Genomic DNA, 22,647 nt, shown 5'->3' with positions numbered 1-22,647 from the left:
ATTCGAGTTGCATAAGTTTAAACTCCTGTCTTATTTTTCTTGTGGATCTAAGTCTTAATATTAACATAAATGCTGCCATGACCAAATCTTGGTCATCTGGGATGTTGCTGAATTTACACAAGTTTTATATTTAGTTTTTATAATTTTTCTAGGTTCTTCCAATAGGGAAGATCCAAGTCAATTTCTGTGACTTTTTATGTGGATGGAGGGGAAAAGGTGTGTTGGTTATGGTGAGTTCATTCAGTGAAGCAAATCCTAGTTCAAAAGGAAGGAAAAATTTTTTTCTTACATCTATTCCAATTTTTTGCATTCTATTCCCCTTGCACCTATTAGAAAGTATTTCTTAAGTATTTTATAGACAGTTATTGATTTGGTCAGAAAACAGACCATGAGGTTGTTGGTGCATATGCTTTTATTTTTACCTTTATTCATCATACTACAAGTCCAGTATTTACAGGTTTAAAGTCTATGACACAGTACTTGTTCTTTCGGACAGGAAACCAATCTCTTTATGCCATCCTTCTGGAATACTTAAGTACATCTGTTGTTAATTTTCCAGACTCTGGCTATCTTGTGTTGCATATACTAATGATAGACCATTCACAGCACACCTGTTGTACTTTTTTGAGTGGACTACACTACTTTGACAATCTAATATTCCACATTCTGATCATAAATCTATTACTCTAACTAAATTCATATTTTAAATTCAGTATATCATTAAATTCAGTTTAAAAAAAGTATTCAATTAACAGAATTTAACTAAAGTACAATTTACTCTAAAAATTTTGCACTTTGAAAATTAAAGGATATTCTGAATAACACAAGATGAACTTCTGTTTTCTGGGTCTAGTATGACAATTACACAAACTATATCATATTTACGAGATAAATTATAAAAATCCTTCCTTTGTTTTTAAGTGACAGCTTTATCAGGATTTCCATAGCATCATCAAAAACGAGTTACATCAAGAATTTTGTCATCAGTTAAGGGTAGAATCTTCGGCTTAACAAGACATTATTATTATTATCCAGACCTCCATGGAGTCAAGACTAATCGTGGGAGGTCCTTCTTAAGAAACGTGAAGTCTATCATACCACTCCTTGAACTCATTAATCATTCTTGCTCTAACCACTCTCTCAGGCAATGCATTCCACAGATCAACTACCCTCCACGCAAAGAAACCACTCCTCACCCTCTTGCTCACTCACAGCTTCCTTTCATAACTTCCAGGAATGACCCCTTGTCATTGCTCCTTCCTGCCGTTCCACCAAGCGAAAGAACTCCCCAATGTCTATCCCGTAACTGCCTCTCAACAGTTTAGAAGTCTCCATCATATCACCTCTCCTTCTTCTATCCACCAAACTCTGCAGTCCACATTCCCTCAGTCAGCCGACATTGTACAGTCCTGAAACCATCTTTGTTATCTGCCTCTGTATCCTTTCCACAGTTGATTTATCTCCTTCAAATCATGGGGACCAAATTTGAGAACAATAGTCAAAATGTGGTCTGATCAGGGTCTTTACAACGTAATGATAACCCTTTTATCTCTGCAGGTCAGCGTCTTTCTCAGTATTGCAGCAATCCTCTGGGTTACCTTCACCACCTTTGAAATATGCTCCCTGAATTTCAGTTTTCTATCAATCACCACCCCCAGATCTCATCTTCCCTAATTCCTCCAGTATAGCTCCTCCAATCGAGTATGCATCCTCCCATCGATGGATCCCAAACTTCAAGACTTTACATTTTGCTGAATTAAACCGACACCATTAATCCGACTGCCACATCTGCACTATTATTGATAACACTTCACAGCTTCACATCATCTGCAAACAACTGCATATCCCCCTGCAATCCATTGACAATGTCACTGATATAAAGGTTGAACAATATAGGTCCCAGTACTGAGCCCTGTGGAACCCCACTTGTAACCTTCTGCTACCTTGATATTTCCCCACCATATACAACTCTCTGATACCTACCAGACAGCTAATTCTGAATCCATTTGCCATTTAAACCCATGTGCTGCAACTTAAATATCAGCTTATCATGTGGCACCCTGTCAAACGCCTTTGCAAAATCCAAAAAAATGGCAGTATATGCCTTTAACTCATCAACTGTTCTTGTCACTTTATTATAAAAGGCAATCATATTACTAAAGCAAGAGTGCCCCTTAACAAATCCATGTTGATTCTCACAGATAACATTACCCTCATCTACCCAATGCTGTATATAGTCCCTCACTAATTTCTCCAAGACCTTAACTACTGATGACACACAAACTGGCCTATAATTAGACACTTCCAGTATGCTACTGCCCTTGTGCAGCAACACTATCTTACCTTCCTTCCATTCCTTGGGTACCATTTCCACAGCCAGACTTTTATTAAAGAGCCAGGTCAACAGAGCTGACAGTTCTTTAGCATATTCTCTCAAAACCCGAGGTGAAATACCATCCAGTCCCACAGCTTTGCTGATATCCAGAGTACTCAGTATTTGGAACACACTCTCCTCTTGCACCTCTAAACCTGCCCTATCTTTCTAGTATTAAAACCTTCCCCAGGATGAAATACTCCAATAAAGTGCTCATTGAACAACTACACTATGTCCTCTGCGTCAGTCACTCTATTCCCATTTTTATCCCGCAATGTCATTCTTTCACAATCATTTCTCCTCCTACTGGCCACATGGCTAAAAAATTCCCTAGGATTTTCTTTGGATCTTAGTGCCAATCTCTTCTCATATTCCAGTTTTGCCTTCCTCACCATACTAGTCACTCTCCTTGCCTGCATCTTATATTCTTCGTGTATCTGCCCTCCACCCCTATCTATATATCTCTTCCATAATTCACATTACAATTTGATAGTTTGAGGGAAGAGTACATCGTGTCACTAAAATTCTCAGGTCTCTCCACATTCATGTAGAATTTTGTCCTGTACACAAAAATCCTACTTTCCTTTCTTTACCCAGACAAAACTCCTCCATGTAATTTTCCCTGCCATCTACTGGATTCCTTCCTTGTTCTTGTTGCTCATCATAGTTGGACAATCTGGAAGATGTATTTGTTGTGAAGAAAATAAAAAACATCAAGTTTCGTGAATCTGAACTGTCTGGCTTTGCAGAACATGCTTCCTCCTCTGAACACAGGATCCTTTGGAAAAATGTAAAATTTTGTAAGAGTAGACTTCTTATGGAATGGATTTATACAGAAGGTTGTTTCCCTTATGGGAAAGAGTATTCTCCAATGGGGGGAGGGGGAGATCATATAGTTGGTAGTGGGTCATGTAGAAATTATGCAAGGTGATCTAAATAGGCCAGTACTTTGGGTACAGAATAATGGCAGCCAATGCAATGTGTAAAGTTACTCACAATTGAGGATGGAAGAAGTACAGGCTGTGTACTACATAGATGAAAATATACAATAAATTAATCAGGCAAGGGATTTAGGGATAATGGTGGGAATTAGAGTTCAGAGGACATATCACAAAAACAGTGAATAAAATAGCTTTAAGGATCACTTAGATGTTAAATATCTAGCAGCAGGATAAGCAAGTTATTTTCTTTCTTTTAAGGCCTTGATACAACCACATCTGAAATGCTGGACAGGTTAAAACAGCACAAAGGTATTAACCAATCTAATGCTTCCAATATTCTGTTTATCTCAGAGCCATCTTCTGGGGGAGGAGGGGTTACATTTTGAGGTCTTAATAAATAAGTTACATGAAGTAAAGGGAAACTTAGCAGCCCATTACATTAAGTCTTGAGTCCTAGTTAAGAAAGCAGCCCTCTATGGGGCACTACTTCATAGCTAGAATGTAACGTGAGATTGCATAGGAATTACTATTTCTCATATTTTGAGAACTTTACTGCATTCATCATCATCAAATTCCTGAAAAGTACTACATTTCGTGTAGTACTATCTTGATATCCTGTATACCCTGGGGGTATACAGGATATCAAGATAGTACTACACGAAAAAGTTGCACCACTACTGACTTCCTATCAACATTTTCCTCAAAATTAATCTGTTATCTGTCATGACTTCAATATTATCAGATTTTATATTTCCATCTTCTAAGGCACTTCTTACTATATCTATCTACCCAGATCTTGGTCTTCTCCATATTTTTCCTGGGAAAAGACATTTGCTGACCTCTCTCCAGTTCAGATTAAATGACCACACTACCTGCAATTTAGCTCTAACACATTCCTGGATTCTAATAATGACAAGCTTTTTTCTAATATTCCTATTTTTAATATGCTACTGATGCCACTGGTTCACTTCCCTAATCTTTCTCAGAACTCAAGATATCGGTAGTCTCCAGTCTCAGATAGTGTTTTATTTCTAACCCAGCTTTGAGATCCATATGTTAAAATTCTTATTCAAGTCAATAAGTCAAGCTAGTAGTTTGACTAATTTCTGTCTCATTCCATATAAATTTATTTACTTAACTTCCTACCATAGCAGCTTTTCTAATTCTATTGTATTTCCATATTTAATTTGCCATCTTTACTAAAAAATGAACCGCAGCTGAAATCTTTCACTTATTCTGTAGATTCTCCATTTAGAATGCAGTCAATATTTCCAATGTTTCTGCCTACTTTCATTGCCTTTGTCTTTATACTGTTGATTTACTAACAAATTTATCATACCAGTTATTCAATTTAGCAAAGGAATCCCACTGTTTATTTTGTATTGGATTTATTTGGAAGTATAACATCATCTGCATATAAAGTAAAGAGCTGAGATTAACATCTCCAGTTTTGATATCAGGTTCAATACCACTGGAGATAATGTATACCCTCATCTCATACCTGATTTGACATCAAACCATATTCCTGTACTTTTTAATTACAAATGCTGACTCACAACTCAAATACAGACTAACTATTGCTTGATACAATGTCCCATTTACACAACATAACTGTACTGTTTTGAATATCTTTTCTCTTGGCACCTTTTCCAGATTCAAAAAAAATAACAAGGATCTGACTATAACAACACAGATCCTTGTTACATTTCCATAACGTCTCTACTGTTTGTCTTAAAGTGAAAATTTGATCCTGACCTCTATTCAGCCTGAATCCAGCTCGTTCTTCTTCAAGATTCTCTTCTACTATTTTTCTTAGCCATTTCTCAAGTATACCCGCATAACTATTACTAAAAACACTCAGTAGGGAAATTCTGTAATTCTCATTTCAGTTTTATTTCTCTTTTTTATTGATGGGCACTATGAGAGTTCTACTCCAATCATCTGGCATTTGACCCTCTAACTAGGCCTAATTCTGCAGTATACCTAAACCTCTTTTTACGTGATAGATCTTCTTCTTCTTTTACGCGTTATTCCCGCTTCCTATGCAGGGTCCGCGTGTTACTCAGATGCGACTTCTTGTTAGTACTACTCCCAACCGACCCGTCGCCTGGTCTGCCGCTGGGGGGGGGGGTATATTTTTTGACTGTAGAGGCGTATGTTCACGGGGCCGGTTTGCCTGCTTGCGGGATGAAAAACGCCAGATAAACTGGCGGAAAAAACCCTACTGACCGCGCCCAAGACCGGCTAACTTGGCTATGCCTGAGGAAGATCCTCAAATTCCTCACGTCTACAACGGGAATCGAACCTGGGACACTCCTTCCCCAGGCATATGGTTGCGAAGCGCAAAGCCACTAGGCTAACCGCACGGTTTTTTTACGTGATAGATACGTTCCTAAAAATTACGCGTAAATAGAATTCGTGTAAAAAGAACTACTGACTCCATAGAAAAAGTGAAGATTGATTCCAAACCTGAAATATAAGCAAAATAATGAACAAAACAAACATTAAATTCGTTAGGATCATAAGATTTTTATTTACATTTCATGGAGAACACACATACATATAATGAATTTTAATAACTTAAAAAAAAAAAAAAACATCCATTTCAGTTGTTTGCTAAGGATTCTATAAAAAATTATGTTATTCGCTATCAGTTTCTGACAATAAATGTGAAAGCTTTCATTTTTGTGAGACTGTAATATCATTAGAATTACTAGATATGGTATTATCGTCATCGACTTCCACCTCAACTTGTGGAATTCTTCTTGTCATGTCTTGAACAAAAGTACCACTGGTTGTTTCAGTAGTTTTAAGCATGAACTTGGTTATTAATCGCTATGCTGATGCTTTAGATAAGTTAGGATATAATTCTCTGTATGAAGACATTAACAACTTAAGCTCACATGAAAACTTTCCAGCACGTTCTTCATTTGGATCATGTCAGGCTAAATAATTGCCTAAATTACTGGCCATTTTAAGACCTTCTTTAATAATATCAGCAGTAAAAGTAGGATTATCTTGATCATTATCATTAACTTCTTTGCTTTCAGGAGTCTCAGAAACAATCTCCACTATTTCGTCTTCGCTAAGAGGTTTATCAATTAACAATTCTTCGATATCTGCCGCCGTAAGATCATCGAATCCTTCGCCACCAATTTCGCATGCCAAACTTATTATATTGTGGAACAGGAGCATTCTGTTTAACACATGCGGGCCAAATAGCTTTCCAGCATGCATTCATAGTTTCTGGTCTCAATTCAGATAACGATAATAGAACCTGATCAATACAATCCATAATTGAAAATGTTTTCCACACATCCATAACTGACAGTGTTTCATCATCATTTAGCCTGTTCAAAATGTACTGAAATGTTCGTCTGACATAATGTTTTAAAAGTCGCAATTATACCCTGTTCTAGGGGTTGTAGCAATGATGTGGTATTGGGCAGCAGAAAAAAAAATTGCACATTTCGGTGTTCTATGGCAGGATGACCAGGTGCATTATCAAGAATCAAAAGCACTTTAAATTCGAGACCCTTGTCATTCAAATAGCGTCTAACATCTGGCACAAAATGTTTGTGGAACCACTCAGTAAAAATATCAATGGTCACCCAAGCTTTTTTGTTGGCCATCCAATGAACTGGCAATTTTTGAAAATCTACGCCTTTCATTGCACGTGGTCTTAATGATCGATTTATGAGCAGTGGTTTTAACATCCGATCTTGTAAAGCGTTCGAACAAAATAGGAGTGTTATGCGATCCTCTGCTGCTTTGAACCCACCAACAGTTTTTCGCATTTTTGATATGTAAGTTCTGTTTGGCATTTTTTTCCAGAAAAGGCTGGTTTCATCCATATTCTGAATTTGTTCATGAGTGTAACCTCCATCCTCAATTATTTTAGCAAGTTTTTGTGGAAATGCTTTAGCGGCTATTTCATCAGCAGAAGCCATTTCACCTTTCATTTTTATATTATGAAGAGCATGTCTTTTAATAAACTTAGCCAGCCAACCATTGCTTGCATGAAATTCATATTTCGTCCTCGATTGCGATGAAGTATTTGGCTGCATATTTCATCAAGCAATCAGTATTGATTGCTTGATGAAATTCCATCAAGCAATCAATACTGATTGCTTGATGGAATTTCCGTCAACTGGCATTCTTTTTTGTACATTATCTTCTATCCACATCACTAAAGCTTTTTCGGCCTTTTCTAGAACAACATCTCTTGTATATGATAATTCTGCACTCAATTTTGTACCAGAACATACCGCTTTTCTAATAGCCTCTTCATTTTTCTTTATAGATCTGACAGTTGACTCACGAACTCCAAGATGCTTACCCACAGCCGTCGCACCTTCCCCAGTTTGAAGAGGATCTAAAATTTGAATTTTTATATCCAAGGAAACGGCTTTCCTTTATTTTTTATTTATTTATTTTTTTTATTTATCAGCAACATCATGTGAGGGCTGGATTAAAATCTTCAGTTAATGAAATGAGAGTTTGAAAATTACATATAGCTTACCATTTATTATTTCTTGGCAAAATTATTAATTTTATAACGCGATTTTTATTTTAATTTCACTTAAAAAATGCAAATGCAAAAAATGCGGTAACTGTGTTGTCTACTCAAACACCAAATTCAAACCGCTAAGAACTGCTTTTTTTATGTGCAGTCAGTTATGTAATTCGGGGAATTCCCAATAAATGAAATTCATAAGGATTTAGAATTTTCTTAATTGAAACGAGAATGAAAAAAAAAAAAAAAAAAAAAAAAAAAAAAAAAAAAAATGCAATTCTACAAAATTCTCAGAATTTTCTTGAATTATGGATTTTTTTTTCCTAACTTGGACTTTAGGTTGGTCGCATAACAGTGAATAAAAATCATGTAAAAAAAAAATTTTTTTTGATATCCCAATTCGCGTAAACAAAATTTGCATAAAAAGAGGTTTAGGTGTATAGGCATTGTAAGGCATATATTATCTGCATATATTTGAACATTTCTGGTCAAATATTAACTCCAGCTATTATTCCACACTGTCTTGTATAATTTTTGATGGCCTTTTCTATTTCAAGTTGACACTGAGTTTATAGGTCGTAATAATTATTTAATAAACTACTACATAAATTAAGTGGATATTAAATCCAACATCATTTCATAGCCGAATACAGAAACTATAAAAGTTTCGTGTGAAAACTGACCAGAGAGCTTGTGGGAATACACTCACCGCCATACTATGAGTTGCCCTAACCACAGACACTAAAAGCATCTGCATATCGCCTTCTATTGGTTCAACTTGATAAGGTTTCTCTGATCTGACAGTTGTTTCAAACTCATTATTCCTGCAAGCTCTCTGGTCAAGTTTCGCACGTTTATAGTTTCTGTATCCAGCTATGAAATGATGTTAGATTTAATAGCCACTTAATTTATGTAATTTTACATCGCCGAATTGAAGCCTTTTGGCTCTTTATTTTAGTAATAAATTACTAGCTTAAGTGGTGAAACTAGTAGGTTTATTAAATAATTCTTACAACTTATAAACCCAGCGTTAGTTACTTTTTAATTAGTTTTTGGTCGAAAAAAATAACATACTCATCATTCCTGTTGAGAATTTTCTACCATCTTGTTTCATTTAGCAATCTTTCCAAGTATTCGCTCCAGATATATAGAGTATCTTGATCTTCAGTTTTCATGTCACCTTTATCATCCGATTCTTTTCACAGTACTCCTTCCTACATTTCTAAGCTTTGCTTTTTCAATAATCTTCAGAATATTTTGCCACTTTCCTGATATTAATTTTCTATGTTCTTAATAAAATCTTCCCATGACTTTTGTTTAGCCAGTTGTACACAGTGCTTTGCTTTTCTACATTTTTCTCTGTATTTTCTAAGAGTACAAACTAACTTACTTTCCAGGAACTTTTGATACGCTTTCTTCTCTTCCTCGACTGCTCTCATAATTTCCTGAGTCCATCAAGAAGTTCTAATTTTTCTATCCTTGTAGACAACCTTAGCACATACCTTCTGGCTACTCATTGTTTTCTTCAGGGTTTGGTTCTTGTTTTCAATCTCATTTTTTCTTGAATAATGTTCATGTATTTGAACATTATTTTATTTTGATTACACACTTTTCTTTTCAATATGAAATTCAGTTTTATCATACTTAAAACTAAATGATGGTCACTCCAATTTCAAATAATCTGTATACACTCTTGTATCCTGAATCAGCATGAAGATATCACTATCAACAATAACAGTCAATGAGGATTTTCATATTTCATCTCTTCTCTCCACCTGAACTTGTGCACATCTTTATATTTTATATGTTGGAACATGATGTGAATAATGACTAGTCTGTGTCCTGAGCAGAAGTCCAACAGATGCCATTATTATTAGCTTGCCCTTTTCTTCAATTTTTCTCAAAACATTTCTCTATGTCTGGTAATTATTTCCTACTTCTTACTCTGCTATTTAGATCTCCAACAAGGATCGACCCCCCCCCCATTGTGTCAGCTACCTTCTCCAATGCCCCCAAATTTTTTTCCATTTCTTCCTTAGTAGAACCTCTGCAGAACCACAGGCACAAATAAGTCCTATTGTCCGGTTCTCCATTCTGATATGTCCTCATTCTAATATAAAGATAATCTTGAATCGCAGGCAATATTTAGCATTAAATATAATAGCTAATACTCCTTTTCCCTGAATGTTATTGCCTGAATATAACATCTTGCATTTGTTGTTTGAAAAGATCTCACCTGTGTTTGTCTAATTTCAGTAATGCCTATTATGCCGATGTGATACTTATCCAATTCTTCTGCTAGTTACACTTCTTTTCCACTGATGCTTCTTTTGTTACTGTTGCTAATCTTGAACTCTGCGGATGTTGAATTGGGATTTGTTCCAGTCGCTGTTTTCCCTGGTTCTCTGACAAAAACAGCAGGTACCTTCTTTAACCAGGTAGCACCCTACCTTGCATGAAATTCTGTCATGCTGTATCATCACTTTGTATTATGGTTTAAGCCAATAAGAATACAATTTGATCAGCTAAATCCCAAACTGCCAGCCCATCCTCATTTGTTCAGTATCTATGTAGACATCTAACAGGGTACACCACAAGAAGGTAAGGAGTGGACACCAGGTCAGAATCCCTGGTCCGTTCTCTGCACTCCTTAAAAGGGCCATGTAGGCGTTTGCTTCCCTTTATCCAGCTTTAAACTTTATGCATCCCTCCTATTGCATTCATTCTTATTTAAATTAGGTTGGATCTGAGGATATCCAAAAAGTCTTTCTCATATGAACCTTCTGTGATTAAGCATAGTGGTTTTTTTCAAACGAATCATTTGAATGTATGGTGTCCTGATTACCGATGTATATTTTTTGTTCTTCCACGTGGATGTTGTATGATGTCCCAGTCTGTCCTTATCAAGGACAACTTGTAGAAGCCAGGAACCCATACATACCCAGAACAGAAGGAAGATATGGTCTTTAGGAGAAACAAAAGTAGCCAATTTCAAGTGCAGCTTTCAGCAACTGTTATTTTTTTACAAATTCTGGTTAGACCATTGGTAATCTTTTTCCACAGTAAAGTAGACTGTTCTTGGATGTTGATTTTTGAGTGAAGAAGGAATATGTCTAGACCATGAAACAAAATTGAGATCTTATCCAGATAGAAGGTTTAAGTGGGACTGTCAAATCCATTGCGGTACTCCATTTTATTGTGAGAGAAGTAATCTGCATGGGTGCAAAAGGAGCAAAGATCTGTGGTGTCCGAGGGAAAAATGCTTTCTAGGTGTTAAAGTGTCATTCAAGAGAATACTAGTGAAAAAGAGATGACATCAAAGCTGACCATAATATCAGAATTATTTAAATTTTTGAAAGAAGTTTTAAAATGAGAATTTTTTTATGTATGGAGAGGTATGGCCTGAGGGGAGGGTTAAAAGATTTGCTAGGTGTTTGGATAATCTATAAGAGAAGAATCAGCAGCATCAGCTATGGGTTTCTGAGAGGATTATTAGGTTGTAGATTTTAGTTAATTCATATACTGGGGAGACATGGGGGAGGTGGAGAATAAGTTTTTAATTTCAGAAGGCCAAAAAAAAGTTACATTTTTAGAATAATCCTTTTAGAATAATCCTGAGGGGAGGGTTAAAAGATTTGCTAGGTGTTTGGATAATCTATAAGAGAAGAATCAGCAGCATCAGCTATGGGTTTCTGAGAGGATTATTAGGTTGTAGATTTTAGTTAATTCATATACTGGGGAGACATGGTGGAGGTGGAGAATAAGTTTTTAATTTCAGAAGGCCAAAAAAAAGTTACATTTTTAGAATAATCCTTTTAATATAAGATTTCGTAATTTCATAATTACGGACGCTTCAAGGGCTGATGTTCCTTCCGATCAAACCATTAAAAGTGACTTAAAACAAGCTATAAACAAACTGAAAATGAAAGATCATCAAAGAATCAAAAATTGCAACATGGAATGTGAGAACAATGAACAGATGTGGAAAATTAGAAAATCTCAAACAAGAAATGGACAAATGAAAAACTGATATCATAGGGCTCTGTGAAGTCAGATGGAAAGGAATAGGTGATTTTTATAGTGACAAAGTAAGAGTAATTTACTCAGATGGAGATAAAAATGAAAAAGGAGTTCCACTTGTTTTTAATAAAAAAAAAAAAAAAAAAAACAGCAAAGAGCATCATTAGCATAAAATGTCTGAATGATAGGATTATGGTGGTAAAACTGAAGGCTGAACTGGTGGACATAACAATAATGCAGGTATATATGCCAACAAGTGACCATTCAGATAAGGAAATAGAGGAAATGTACTAACAATTACAAGAACTAATTAAGGAAGAAAAAAGAAAAGACTATATGATTATAATGGGAGACTGGAATGGAGTTGTGGGAGAAGAAGAGGATGCAAGTGTAGTAGGAAGATACGGACTAGGTAATAGAAATGAGAGAGGGGAAAGGTTAGTGGAATTCTGTAAAGAAAATAAGCTAATAATTATGAATACTTGGTTTAAAAAATCTAAGAGAAGACTATACACATGGAAAAAATCAGGAGATATGGAAAGGTATCAAATTGATTACATCATAGTAAAGCAAAGATACAAGAATAGTGTAAAAAATGTATGCACGTATCCTGGAGCTGATATTTACTCTGCCCACAACCTACTATTCATAGAAATAAATGTGAAACTAAAGAAAAAAAGAAAAGCTATGAAAAGGAAAAAATGGAACTTAGAGAAATTTAAAAATACCAAGGAATTTGGAAATAGATTGGAGAAAGAATTAGAGGAAACAAGTTTTGTCAAAACTGAAGATCCAGAAAAAAAATGGGAACAAGTTAAAGAGAAAATAAAGAAGATTGCAGAAGAAGAAATTGGATATGTAAGAGCTAAAAGAATAAAAACATCATGGATAACAAATGAGATGATTTCTCTAATGGAAGAAAGAAGAAAATGGAAAAATAAAGACATTCCAGCAGGAAAAATACAATATAGAACCCTGAATGACAAATTGAGAAGGGAAGCAGAAAGAAATAGAGAAGATTGGCTTAAAAAAAACAATGTGAAGAAATGGAAAATTATGAGAGTGGGAAGGCATGACTTTTTGTATGAATAAGCAAGAAGCATGAATCACAAGAGAAATGGAATTTGAGCTAGAGGCATAGAAAATAAGAACGAAGAAATCATAATTGAAGAAGATAAAATCCTAATGAGATGGAAGAAATACAGTGAAGATCTATATGACAAGGAAAATAGGCCAAATGAGTTCCATTAGAAGTTATAAAGAAGGTAAATGAAGATGATCTAGGTCCAGAGATTTTGAAGACAGAAGTAGAAATGGCCATTAAAGAACTAAAATGTGGAAAGGCAGAAGGAATAGATGAAATACCTGCAAAATGCCAATGCATTATTATCAAATATTGAAACAGGACTACAACATCTGTTGAACAGACTACTGGAATCCTTTATCAATTATGGAATGAAAATTAACATCAGAAAAACAAAGGGAATGAAAATAGCAAGGAAAGAGGCAAATATGGATATCAGAATAAATGGGGAAAAATTGAATCAAGCAAAGACATTTAAATATCTAGGAAGTGTTATTAGCAGTGATGGAAGATGTAAATTGACATAAAAGCAAGAATAGTGATGGGAAAAGATGCCTTTAATAGAAAATGGAATTTATTCAGAAGTAAAATGGATAGAAACCTAAAGAAAAGTAATGAAATGTTATGTGTGGAGTGTTGCCCTCTATGCAGCTGAAACTTGGACATTGAAGAAAGAAGAAATTAAGATTTTGGAAAGCTTTGAGATGTGGATTTGGAGAAGGATAAAAAAATCAAATGGACAGATAAAATAACTAATGAAGAGGTCTTAAAAAGTGTAGAAGAAGAAAGAAGTCTGTTAAGGAGGATAAAAAGAAGAAACGGAAACTGAATCGGACATATTCTGAGAGGGAATGGAATCATCAGAGATGCCATTGAGGGAAAAACAGACAGAAAAAGACCCAGAGGAAGAGTAAGGAAACCAATGCTAGACGACATGCTGAATGGAGACAGGTACACAACCTTGAAAGAGAAGGCTCAGAACAGAAGAGGGTGGAAGAAAAGTTTTTGCTATTAAGAGAAGAACCTGCTCAATTGCAGAATACTCAAGAAGAAGAAGAAGAATAGGAATTTCATAATCTAAAGGAATATAAGTAGAGTATAGCATCCATTTTATGGTTATACTGTCTGCTCTAGTGACTATATTTTTGTTTTTCTGTAGACGTCTAAGAGAGAGAAAGAATACTGAGAAAGGTGCTCACATAAGAATGTTGGTGATATCAAGAGTAATTGTAAGCAATATCTGGAGCCAAGATGCAGACACATCCTGTGTAAAACATCATTAACAAAAGAACTTGTCTAGATGCTACTTCTAAATATCTCAGGGATAGACAAAATACTGAAATTATTAATCTGCTCTTTAATTAATTCTTTATTGTTGCTTTCATTCCAATAAATGTCCACCACAAGTTCTAACCAACACCTAAGTCTAAACACATGATCACATCTGGTTGACACAGATTTACTCTCCTGGGCTTCTGTTGGCTGTCAAAGTAGTGGAAACAATTCAAAAACTTCAGATATAAAAAAAAAACTAGATATTTTCTTCTGAAGGTCAGTTTAGTGTGATTTATAAAATAAATAAAATTAAAAAAAAAAAAAAAAATATATATATATATATATAAAGGAAGACATCTTTACCCACTGTCCAGCATACTTGCATAACTTGAAACATGTTCACAATACTTACCCTTCATGAAATATTGGAACTCCTGGATGATATAAACAAGTTTCCAAGTCACTCTCACTTCCTTTATATACCTATAAAATATATTAAAACAAATCACAACTACAAGAGCAGTAAGTGTATTACAAGAAATCTTAAATAACATGAAGAAATAAAAATATGTCACATGTATTAATGAATAAAATAGCCATAGCCACAAATTAATCAATGATAAATCTACTTATTTTGTACTCATAAAGTTATTTTCGAGTAAAACTAGTGAGAAACAATTTAAATAATTAAATGGTGAAATTCATGACAAAAGAATTAAATCTGAATGATATATAAGTGGACAGAATTATGCAGTATAGTTCAAGATTGCCATTAGGGTCTACATTTATTTTTCACTGGATTTTGTTATTTAAATAAATATTACTGCCTCACACTATGAAAAATCTAGGAGGCTATCATTACTACACACTGTCAGACCAACAAACATAATCACCTTCTAATGTCCACACAGGAAATCAGAACTGTAGGATTGTTATTCAGCTATAAAGAGGCTTTGGAGAACAAGACAAAATACTTAGTAATTAAATAAATCTTAGTTAAGGAGTAGCCATAGTATTCAACACTAAATACGAGGCTAATCTTCTTAAATGGCAGGCAATTTCAAGTAGAGTGATGTGGGCAAATATCAGAAAGAGGAACTGGACAGTGAGACTTGTTTGTGCCTATGTTAACACAGAAGGTTCTACTAAGACATAGATGGAGGAATTTTTTGAGGCTTTAGAGAAAGCAACTGACACAATGGAAAATGAAAAGTTGGTGATCTAAATAGCAGAGTAGGAAATGACTGTCAGACAAACAAATATATTTTGGGAAAATTTGGAGAAAAGAGCAAAGCTAATAATAATGGCAAATACCTGTTGGATTTCTGTGCAGGACATGGACTGGTTATTACTAACACCACCTTCCAACATAAAAATGTGCACAAATTTACATGAAGAGAAGAGGCAAAGAATAAAAAAAGTCTCATTGACTATGTATTGTTATTAGTGATGTTTTCCCAGTTTAGTATCAATCAAATCAAGCGTGAATAGAAGATTTGAAATTAGAAATTAATATAAAATTGAATTTTATATTTAAAAGAAGAACATGCAAGAAAGCTTTAAAGCAAATAAAAGCTGAGCAGCTCTCAGATGTGAACTGTAGACTAAAATGCACAAACATTATTCAAGAAAAAAAAAAGTAAGAGTTTGAGAACAGGAACCACACCTTGGAGATTCAGTGGTGAGGTTCTCTGAAAGGATAGAAAAATCAGAACTCCATGTAGGATGGAGTTCTGCACTGCCTCTTTAACTCCCTGTGTCCATTGTGGACACAGGAAGTTAAAGAGGCAGTGCAGGAAAAGAAGAAAGCATATCAAAAGTTCCTAGCAAATAAGTTAGCTTGTGCTCTTAGAGAATACAGAGACAAATATAAGAAAGCTAAACACTGTTTAACACTATCTAAACAAAAGTCATGGGAAGACTTTGGTAAGAACATAGAAAATTAATATCAAGAAGTTGGCAAGATATTCTGGAGGTTGTTGAAGAAGCTGAGAATTTAAGGAAAGAGTGCTGTAAAAAGAATTAGAGATGGTAAAGGTGATAGGAAAACTGGAGAAAAATATATCCTTGAAGTATGAAATAATTACTTCAAAAAATTGCTAAATGAATCAGTGACAGCAAAGTGGTGAAATACACTGATCAGGCATACAATCAGGAATACATATCCATACTTGAAGTAGAAAAAGCCTTCAAAGTCTTCCCATGATGAAATGTGGAAAGGCAGTGGGAGTAGATGATATTTGACCAGAAATGCTCAAGTATGGAGGTATAAATGTCTTAGTGGCTGCACTGCATAGTTCAGAGGACTTGGACGAATTCCAGATGATTGGAGTAGAGCTCTCATAGTACCCATATATAAAAAGTGAAATAAAACTGGATGTGAGAATTATAGAGGTATTTCCCTACTGAGTGTTCCTGGTAAGATTTATTCTAGTATACTTGAGAAACAGTTGAGAAGGATTGTGGAAGGGAAGCTTGGTGAAGGACAAGCTGGATTCAGGCCAGATAGAGGCTGTCAGGATCAAATTTTCACATTATGACAAATAGTTGAGAAATCGTGGGAATATAACAAAGATCTGTATTTAATTACTAATTGTATGAAGAGTCAAAGGCTTCAATTCGGCAACATTAACTTATTTAAGTTAAGGGATATTACATCCCATATTGTTTCATTGCCGAATAAGAACTCAGAGAGTTTCATGCCGAATATAGAATTATATATATATAAAGTTTGGCGAGTCCAAGTGTAAGCAAATACCTGAATAGTGCAACACAGAGGCAACTCATAGTAAGGGTGGAGCAAGCTTTGTTCACTATTCTTGGTATTTACTCATAATGTGAAACCCAGTTCCTAAAAGTTACTGTTCTACATTATGAGTGAAGGTCACTACCCTACCCTGACCGGTTTCAACCTTTATCGAGGTCTCATCAGTGAGTAGGTAGACATAGATATAATACCAAGTTTGTAGCGAACAGAACTTACATACCCTACTATAAGAATTGCCAAGAAGGTGTCCTAATAAATTACTAATTGCATGAAGAGCTAAAGGCTTCAATTCAGCAACGTTAACTTATTTAAGTTAAGGGATATTACATACCACATTGTTTCATAGCCGAATATAGAAACTATATATATATAAAGTTTGACGAGTCCAAGTGTTCACATTATGAGTAAATATCAAGAAAAGTGAACGGAGCTTGCCACACCCTTACTATGAGTTGCCTCGGTGTTGCACTACCAAATGGGTTATGTGTTGCACTATCCAGGTATTTGCTTACACTTGGACTCGCCGAACTTTATATATACAGTTTCTATATTCGGCATGAAACTCTGAGTTCTTATTCGACTATGAAACAATATGGGATGTAATATCCCTTAACTTAAATCTGTATTTAAGTTTTGTAGATCTGGAAAAGGCATATGACAGGATGCCAAGAGAAAAGCTGCTCAAAGTGCTACAGTTGTACTGTGTCGATGGAGCATTATATCAAGCAATACTCAGTCTTTATTTGAGTTGTAAGTTAGCAGTTAGAATTGAAGTAAAGGAAGATGGTTTAATGTTAAATTTGGTGTCAGACAAGGATGTACATGATCCCCTCTGTTATTCATTATTTATATGTATCACATTATGAAGGAAAAGTGGTATTAAACCTGATATCAAAAGTGGAGATGTTAATGTCAGCTCCTTGTTTTATGTGGATGATATTATACTTCTAAATAAATCTGCTACAAGTCTGCAAGATTCCCTGACAAAATTGAATAACTGTTGTAATAGATATTGTATGGTCAGCAATAGCAAGACAAAAAGAATGAAAATAAGTAGAAGCATTGGAGAATCTATAGAACAAGTAAAACATTTCAGCTTCTTAGGCAAGATTTTTAGTGAAGATGGTAAATTAAATATGGAAATAGACAACAGAATCAACAAAGCTGGTATGGTAGGAAGTCGTAGTCATCATCATCAAATTCCTGATATGTACCCTCAAAGGGTGTACAGGATATGATACTGCATGAAAAACATCATTACTAACTTGCGATCTACAATTTTCTTTCAAATCAATCTGTTACCTGCCAAGACTTCAACATTATCTCTGTTGTCTGAGACTAATTGATTCACTTTTTCCAGGTAAATTGTTTGGTTTAAAATAACCATGGCATTACCTTTATCAGTTCTAGTAATTACAATGTCATGACTTGCTTTTAAAGATTTCACAGTGCCAATTCAGTTTTGGTCAGGTTGCTAGTTATTGCTTTAGTATTGTTTAAAATGTTAGAGGTTTTCAATTGTATTTTATCAGCTATGGTGGTAGGAGAAATCTTATGCTTCTTTCAATATGGTATATAAAATCCAATTTGTTAACAGTCCAGGATGCCACAGCATAGTTTAAGCCGTTATGTAGCAAGAGTTCATCATTGTTTAGTGTGTGGCTAAAAAGGTTAATCACATAACTGTTCATTGATGCCAGTTGGTTGCTCCTGTTATCACTTAATTCCAGTTGGTTGCTATTATCTAAAGGAAAGGATTATTAATTAATGATTACTTATGGATTATTAAATGATTACCTATGGTCCTATTTATAATTAACTCTTAGGGAGAAAGATTAAGTGAGAATATGTGCCTTCCATATGCCTGGGATTTTTAGACCATAATTATTGTTAAGATTAGGGTGATTGATAAGAATCTCACAGGCGTCCTTAAATTTATGTTCATACCATGCTTTAGTGCGATGTAAACAACAGGTGCTTTTCCAGTCAATTCTATGTAACGTGTTCAGGGCATGATCAGAAAAACCAGCTTGACCATAGTTATTATATTTAATGTGTTGTTTATGTTCCTTTTTTCTGATAGGAATTGTGTGTCCTGTTTCCCCTATATAGGGCAAATGCGAAGAATACGGTATACTCCAGGGTGGGCCAACAGAGGGAGTGGATCCTTGGATGAGTCGAGTAAATTCTGTAATTTTGCAGGAGGTTTAAAGGTGGATTTAAGGTTGTATTTTTGTAGCATTCTGTTTATTGTGTCTGATATCCCTTTAACATACGGAATGGGTACAGTTTTATTGTAGTCTTGTTTATTTTTAAGTGAGGTCTTGTGCAAAATTTTGTTAATAGTATTTTGGCTGTAACCATTTTTTAGGAATACCTTCCTAAAAAATGGTTAGGAATACCTTCCTAAAAAGACTTGCTGATAACTTTTAATTCATCTTTAAGTGCTTGTTCATTGGAGCAAATCTTCAAAGCCATGTTTTTTAGTGTATTAATGACCACTAGTGTTTATGTTGGGTGGTGGTAGGAGTTTTTGTGTATATATTGGCAAGTATGTGTCAGTTTCCAGTAAACAGTGAATGAAAACTGACAGAAGGAAGATGTGTGACAAGTGTATCTAGAAATGGAAGTGTGTTTTGCTTTTCAATCTCAGTTGTGAATTGTATGTGTTTGTGTTGTGTGTTTAGGTGGCTGAGGAATATGGGCCAGATAGCAAAAATATCGTCAACATATCTAAGTCAGACTTTGGGTTTTAAAGGAAAGGAATCTAGAGCACAGTGCTCAAAATGTTCCATGTAAAAGTTAGCAATACGGAGGCTAATGGTGAGCCCATGACTGTGCCTTCTTTTTTAGGTAGAAAGTGTTCTGCCACACAAAATAGCCGGAATGTGGTATATATGCAAAGAGCACTGTGATATCAGGAGGAAATTTGTAGCCTGTAATAGAAGGATTGTGTCATTGACTGAGACATTTGTGAAGAGGGCAGAGACATCAAAACTAACTAATAAATCATATTTTTCCAGTGTGATGTCTTTGATTTTGTTTGCAAAGTGCTGTGTGTTTTTAAACATAAGAGGGGGAATGACCTACCAACTTCTTGAGTGCTGATGCTAGTTTCTTCGCTAGGTGATAATTGGGGCTGTCTATAACTTCGACTATCGGCCGGAGTGATGTGTTTTGTTTGTGAATCTTTGGTAGACCATAAATTCTCGAGGAATGGGCATAGTGCGGAATTATTATTATTTTTTTAAACGGCATCTTCGGGCCATGTGGTGACTGATTTAAGTAGCTTCTCCGTTTTCCTTTATCCACATCATAGATCATGTTTTGTGTTATATCCATAAAAATTGGACAAGACACCAATGGACTGATGTACTCTTTGCAGATGAGAGTCATTTTAATCTTTCCTATGATTCTAGATGACACTTGATCTGGTATGAAAGTGGTACTGCTTACCGTCGAGAGAATGTTCTTGAAAGTGATAGATACGGCAGAGGTGGAATCATGGTGTGGGAAGGCACTATTCTAAATTGACACAATGAGCTACAAGTGCTAGAAAAAGGGACTATGATTGGTCAACGATATTGCAAATGAAGCTCTTCAACATCATGTTCTATAGTTCGGTGGTGCTGTAGCCAAAGAATTCATTTTTATCGATGAATCCCACACGACATCATACACAAGCAATGGAGATACTTCTGGAGACCAAGGATATTCAAGTGGCTAGCATGTTTTCCAGATCTCAACCTTCATAGAACACATTTAGGATGCATTGCTACTTGAAATGTGAGATTCCAAAATCTCTGAAAATATCAGTAATTCTGCAGCAGTCTTGAAATTGCCCTCCAGAAAACAAACAAGGCCTTATCCTTGGAGTGGGCCTTATCTGAAGGAGGAGTGGGCCAGTTTGCTTCAAGAACTCCTGAATCACTTGCGCTAAGCATGGTATTACATTGTAAAAGCTGCATCGCAGTGCAGGGTGGACATAATCCATACTGAAATGTCTCTCTGCATAATTTTCTGTAAGCACTGTACATTAATTCCTTAACAACATTCTTAGGAAATTTGTAACTTCTGCAGCCTTCTTGAAATTCCCCCCAAAAAATATACTGCAATTTAATTTGTATGAAATTGATAACATATTTTTGTGTAATATAATTTATTAGTATGCTGTCAATAAATTTAGGTCCATATTTGGCTGTAGTTATGAAAATGTTTTCACATGCAGGTAAAAATATAGTTCACCCTTAGCTTTTGAACACCAACGTATTAGGCCTGTTCCCTCTGCTAAGAGTAAGTGTTCAAAAATAAAGAGTGGGATAATTTACATTAAATGCATGCTAATCAAGTAACTTATGTAAGCCTTAAAATAATTCCTTATCCATACCTGTCTGCAGCCACTGTTTTTACATGATGTTCCTGGATTCACTGTTCCACCATCTATGAGAAAAAGCATATGTTAATATATATTATATCTCTCATGAATTCAAGTATTGATAAAACTGATATATAACTTACAAAACTTCCTTCAAAGATATGAAAGCTCTATGATTATTCACACATTTCATATCAATATTGAATTCCTACATTCAACATGAATTATTGCTATTATTATTATTTTACTTATCACAGTTAATGCCATAGAATACTGCCACTTCAAAAGCATATCTTCCTAAATGGATGGTATCACAGACTATCAGACAACTGTCATGGTCAGGTTAAACACTATCATCTTGCTTACTGGTTGTCTGTAGCAGCCAAACTCAATAATAGTATTTAAAACAGGGAATTTGTTCCCTATCTTTTTCATGTCTGCATATCTAAGCACATGGATTCAAAAGGTACAGTAGTTTAACAGACCAGATGTTAAACAGTACATAATATTAAACTTTAGGCAATAAATCTATCAGCTGATGCATATGTTTAATCTCACCTAATCTAAAAAAAGTGTCATTGAAGAAAGCAAGTCATGATATGTTTGTAGAGAGAGGAACAGAAAGCACAGTGAAGCAATGTTCTTATTGAAAGACTAGTTTATCACCAAATACATTCGTTTCCATGACAATCAAATGCTACTGATATGGAGGAAGAAAAATAAAATAAAATTATAACCTGAAGGTAGAAAACATTTCATTTAAAATAAATAGGACATTAAAATTCCACAAAAAAAAAAAAAAAGTTATGCATTTATGTGTTTTTCAATCATCATCAAATTCCTGACATGTACCCTCAAGCTGTGTACAGGATATCACAGTACTACATGAAAAATCTACATCATTATCTTCTAACTTCCTATCTACAATTTACCTCCATTTAGTCTGTTCCCTGTCAAGACCCCAACATTATCAGATCTTATATTTCTAACTTCTAAGGCACTTGTTACTGTATCAATCCACCTATATCTTGGTCTTCCTCTGGGTCTTCTTTTCCTGCCAACCTGGCAGAGAACACTTGTTTTGCTTAACTTTCCTTTCCCATGCTGTTTAAGTGACCATACCACTTGAAATTAGCTATGCTAACACATTCCTGAATGCTAACAATGTTAAGTTCTATCCTAATATCTTCATTTTTAATATGATATTGCCACTGATGACATCTGTTCACGCCTCTAATCTTTCTCAGGACTCTCATATCTGTAGTCTCTAGTCTTTTGTCAAATGTATTTCTAAT

General features: G+C 35.0%; 1 protein-coding gene across 1 annotated transcript in view; it reads right to left on the bottom strand.

Annotated features, from left to right (window-relative positions):
- Window positions 1-22,647, bottom strand: part of mora (cysteine and histidine rich domain containing protein) — a 316,465-nt gene that overhangs the window by 89,220 nt on the left and 204,598 nt on the right. Inside the window, exons 6-7 of the mRNA XM_090396942.1 lie at window positions 21,365-21,417; window positions 14,623-14,693 (exon numbers count right to left, since the gene is read on the bottom strand). Coding sequence (XP_090253068.1) covers window positions 14,623-14,693; window positions 21,365-21,417 — 124 coding nt within the window. The remainder of the gene's footprint in view (window positions 1-14,622; window positions 14,694-21,364; window positions 21,418-22,647) is intronic.

The sequence above is a fragment of the Typopeltis vanoorti genome, chromosome 8, assembly GCF_054136105.1.
Source record: "Typopeltis vanoorti isolate ZY-2024b chromosome 8, IOZ_Tvanoo_1.0, whole genome shotgun sequence".
Taxonomy (NCBI): Eukaryota; Metazoa; Arthropoda; class Arachnida; order Uropygi; family Thelyphonidae; genus Typopeltis; species Typopeltis vanoorti.
Note: the sequence above shows the minus strand (reverse complement) of the source record. Positions and strands in the feature narration are given on the sequence as shown.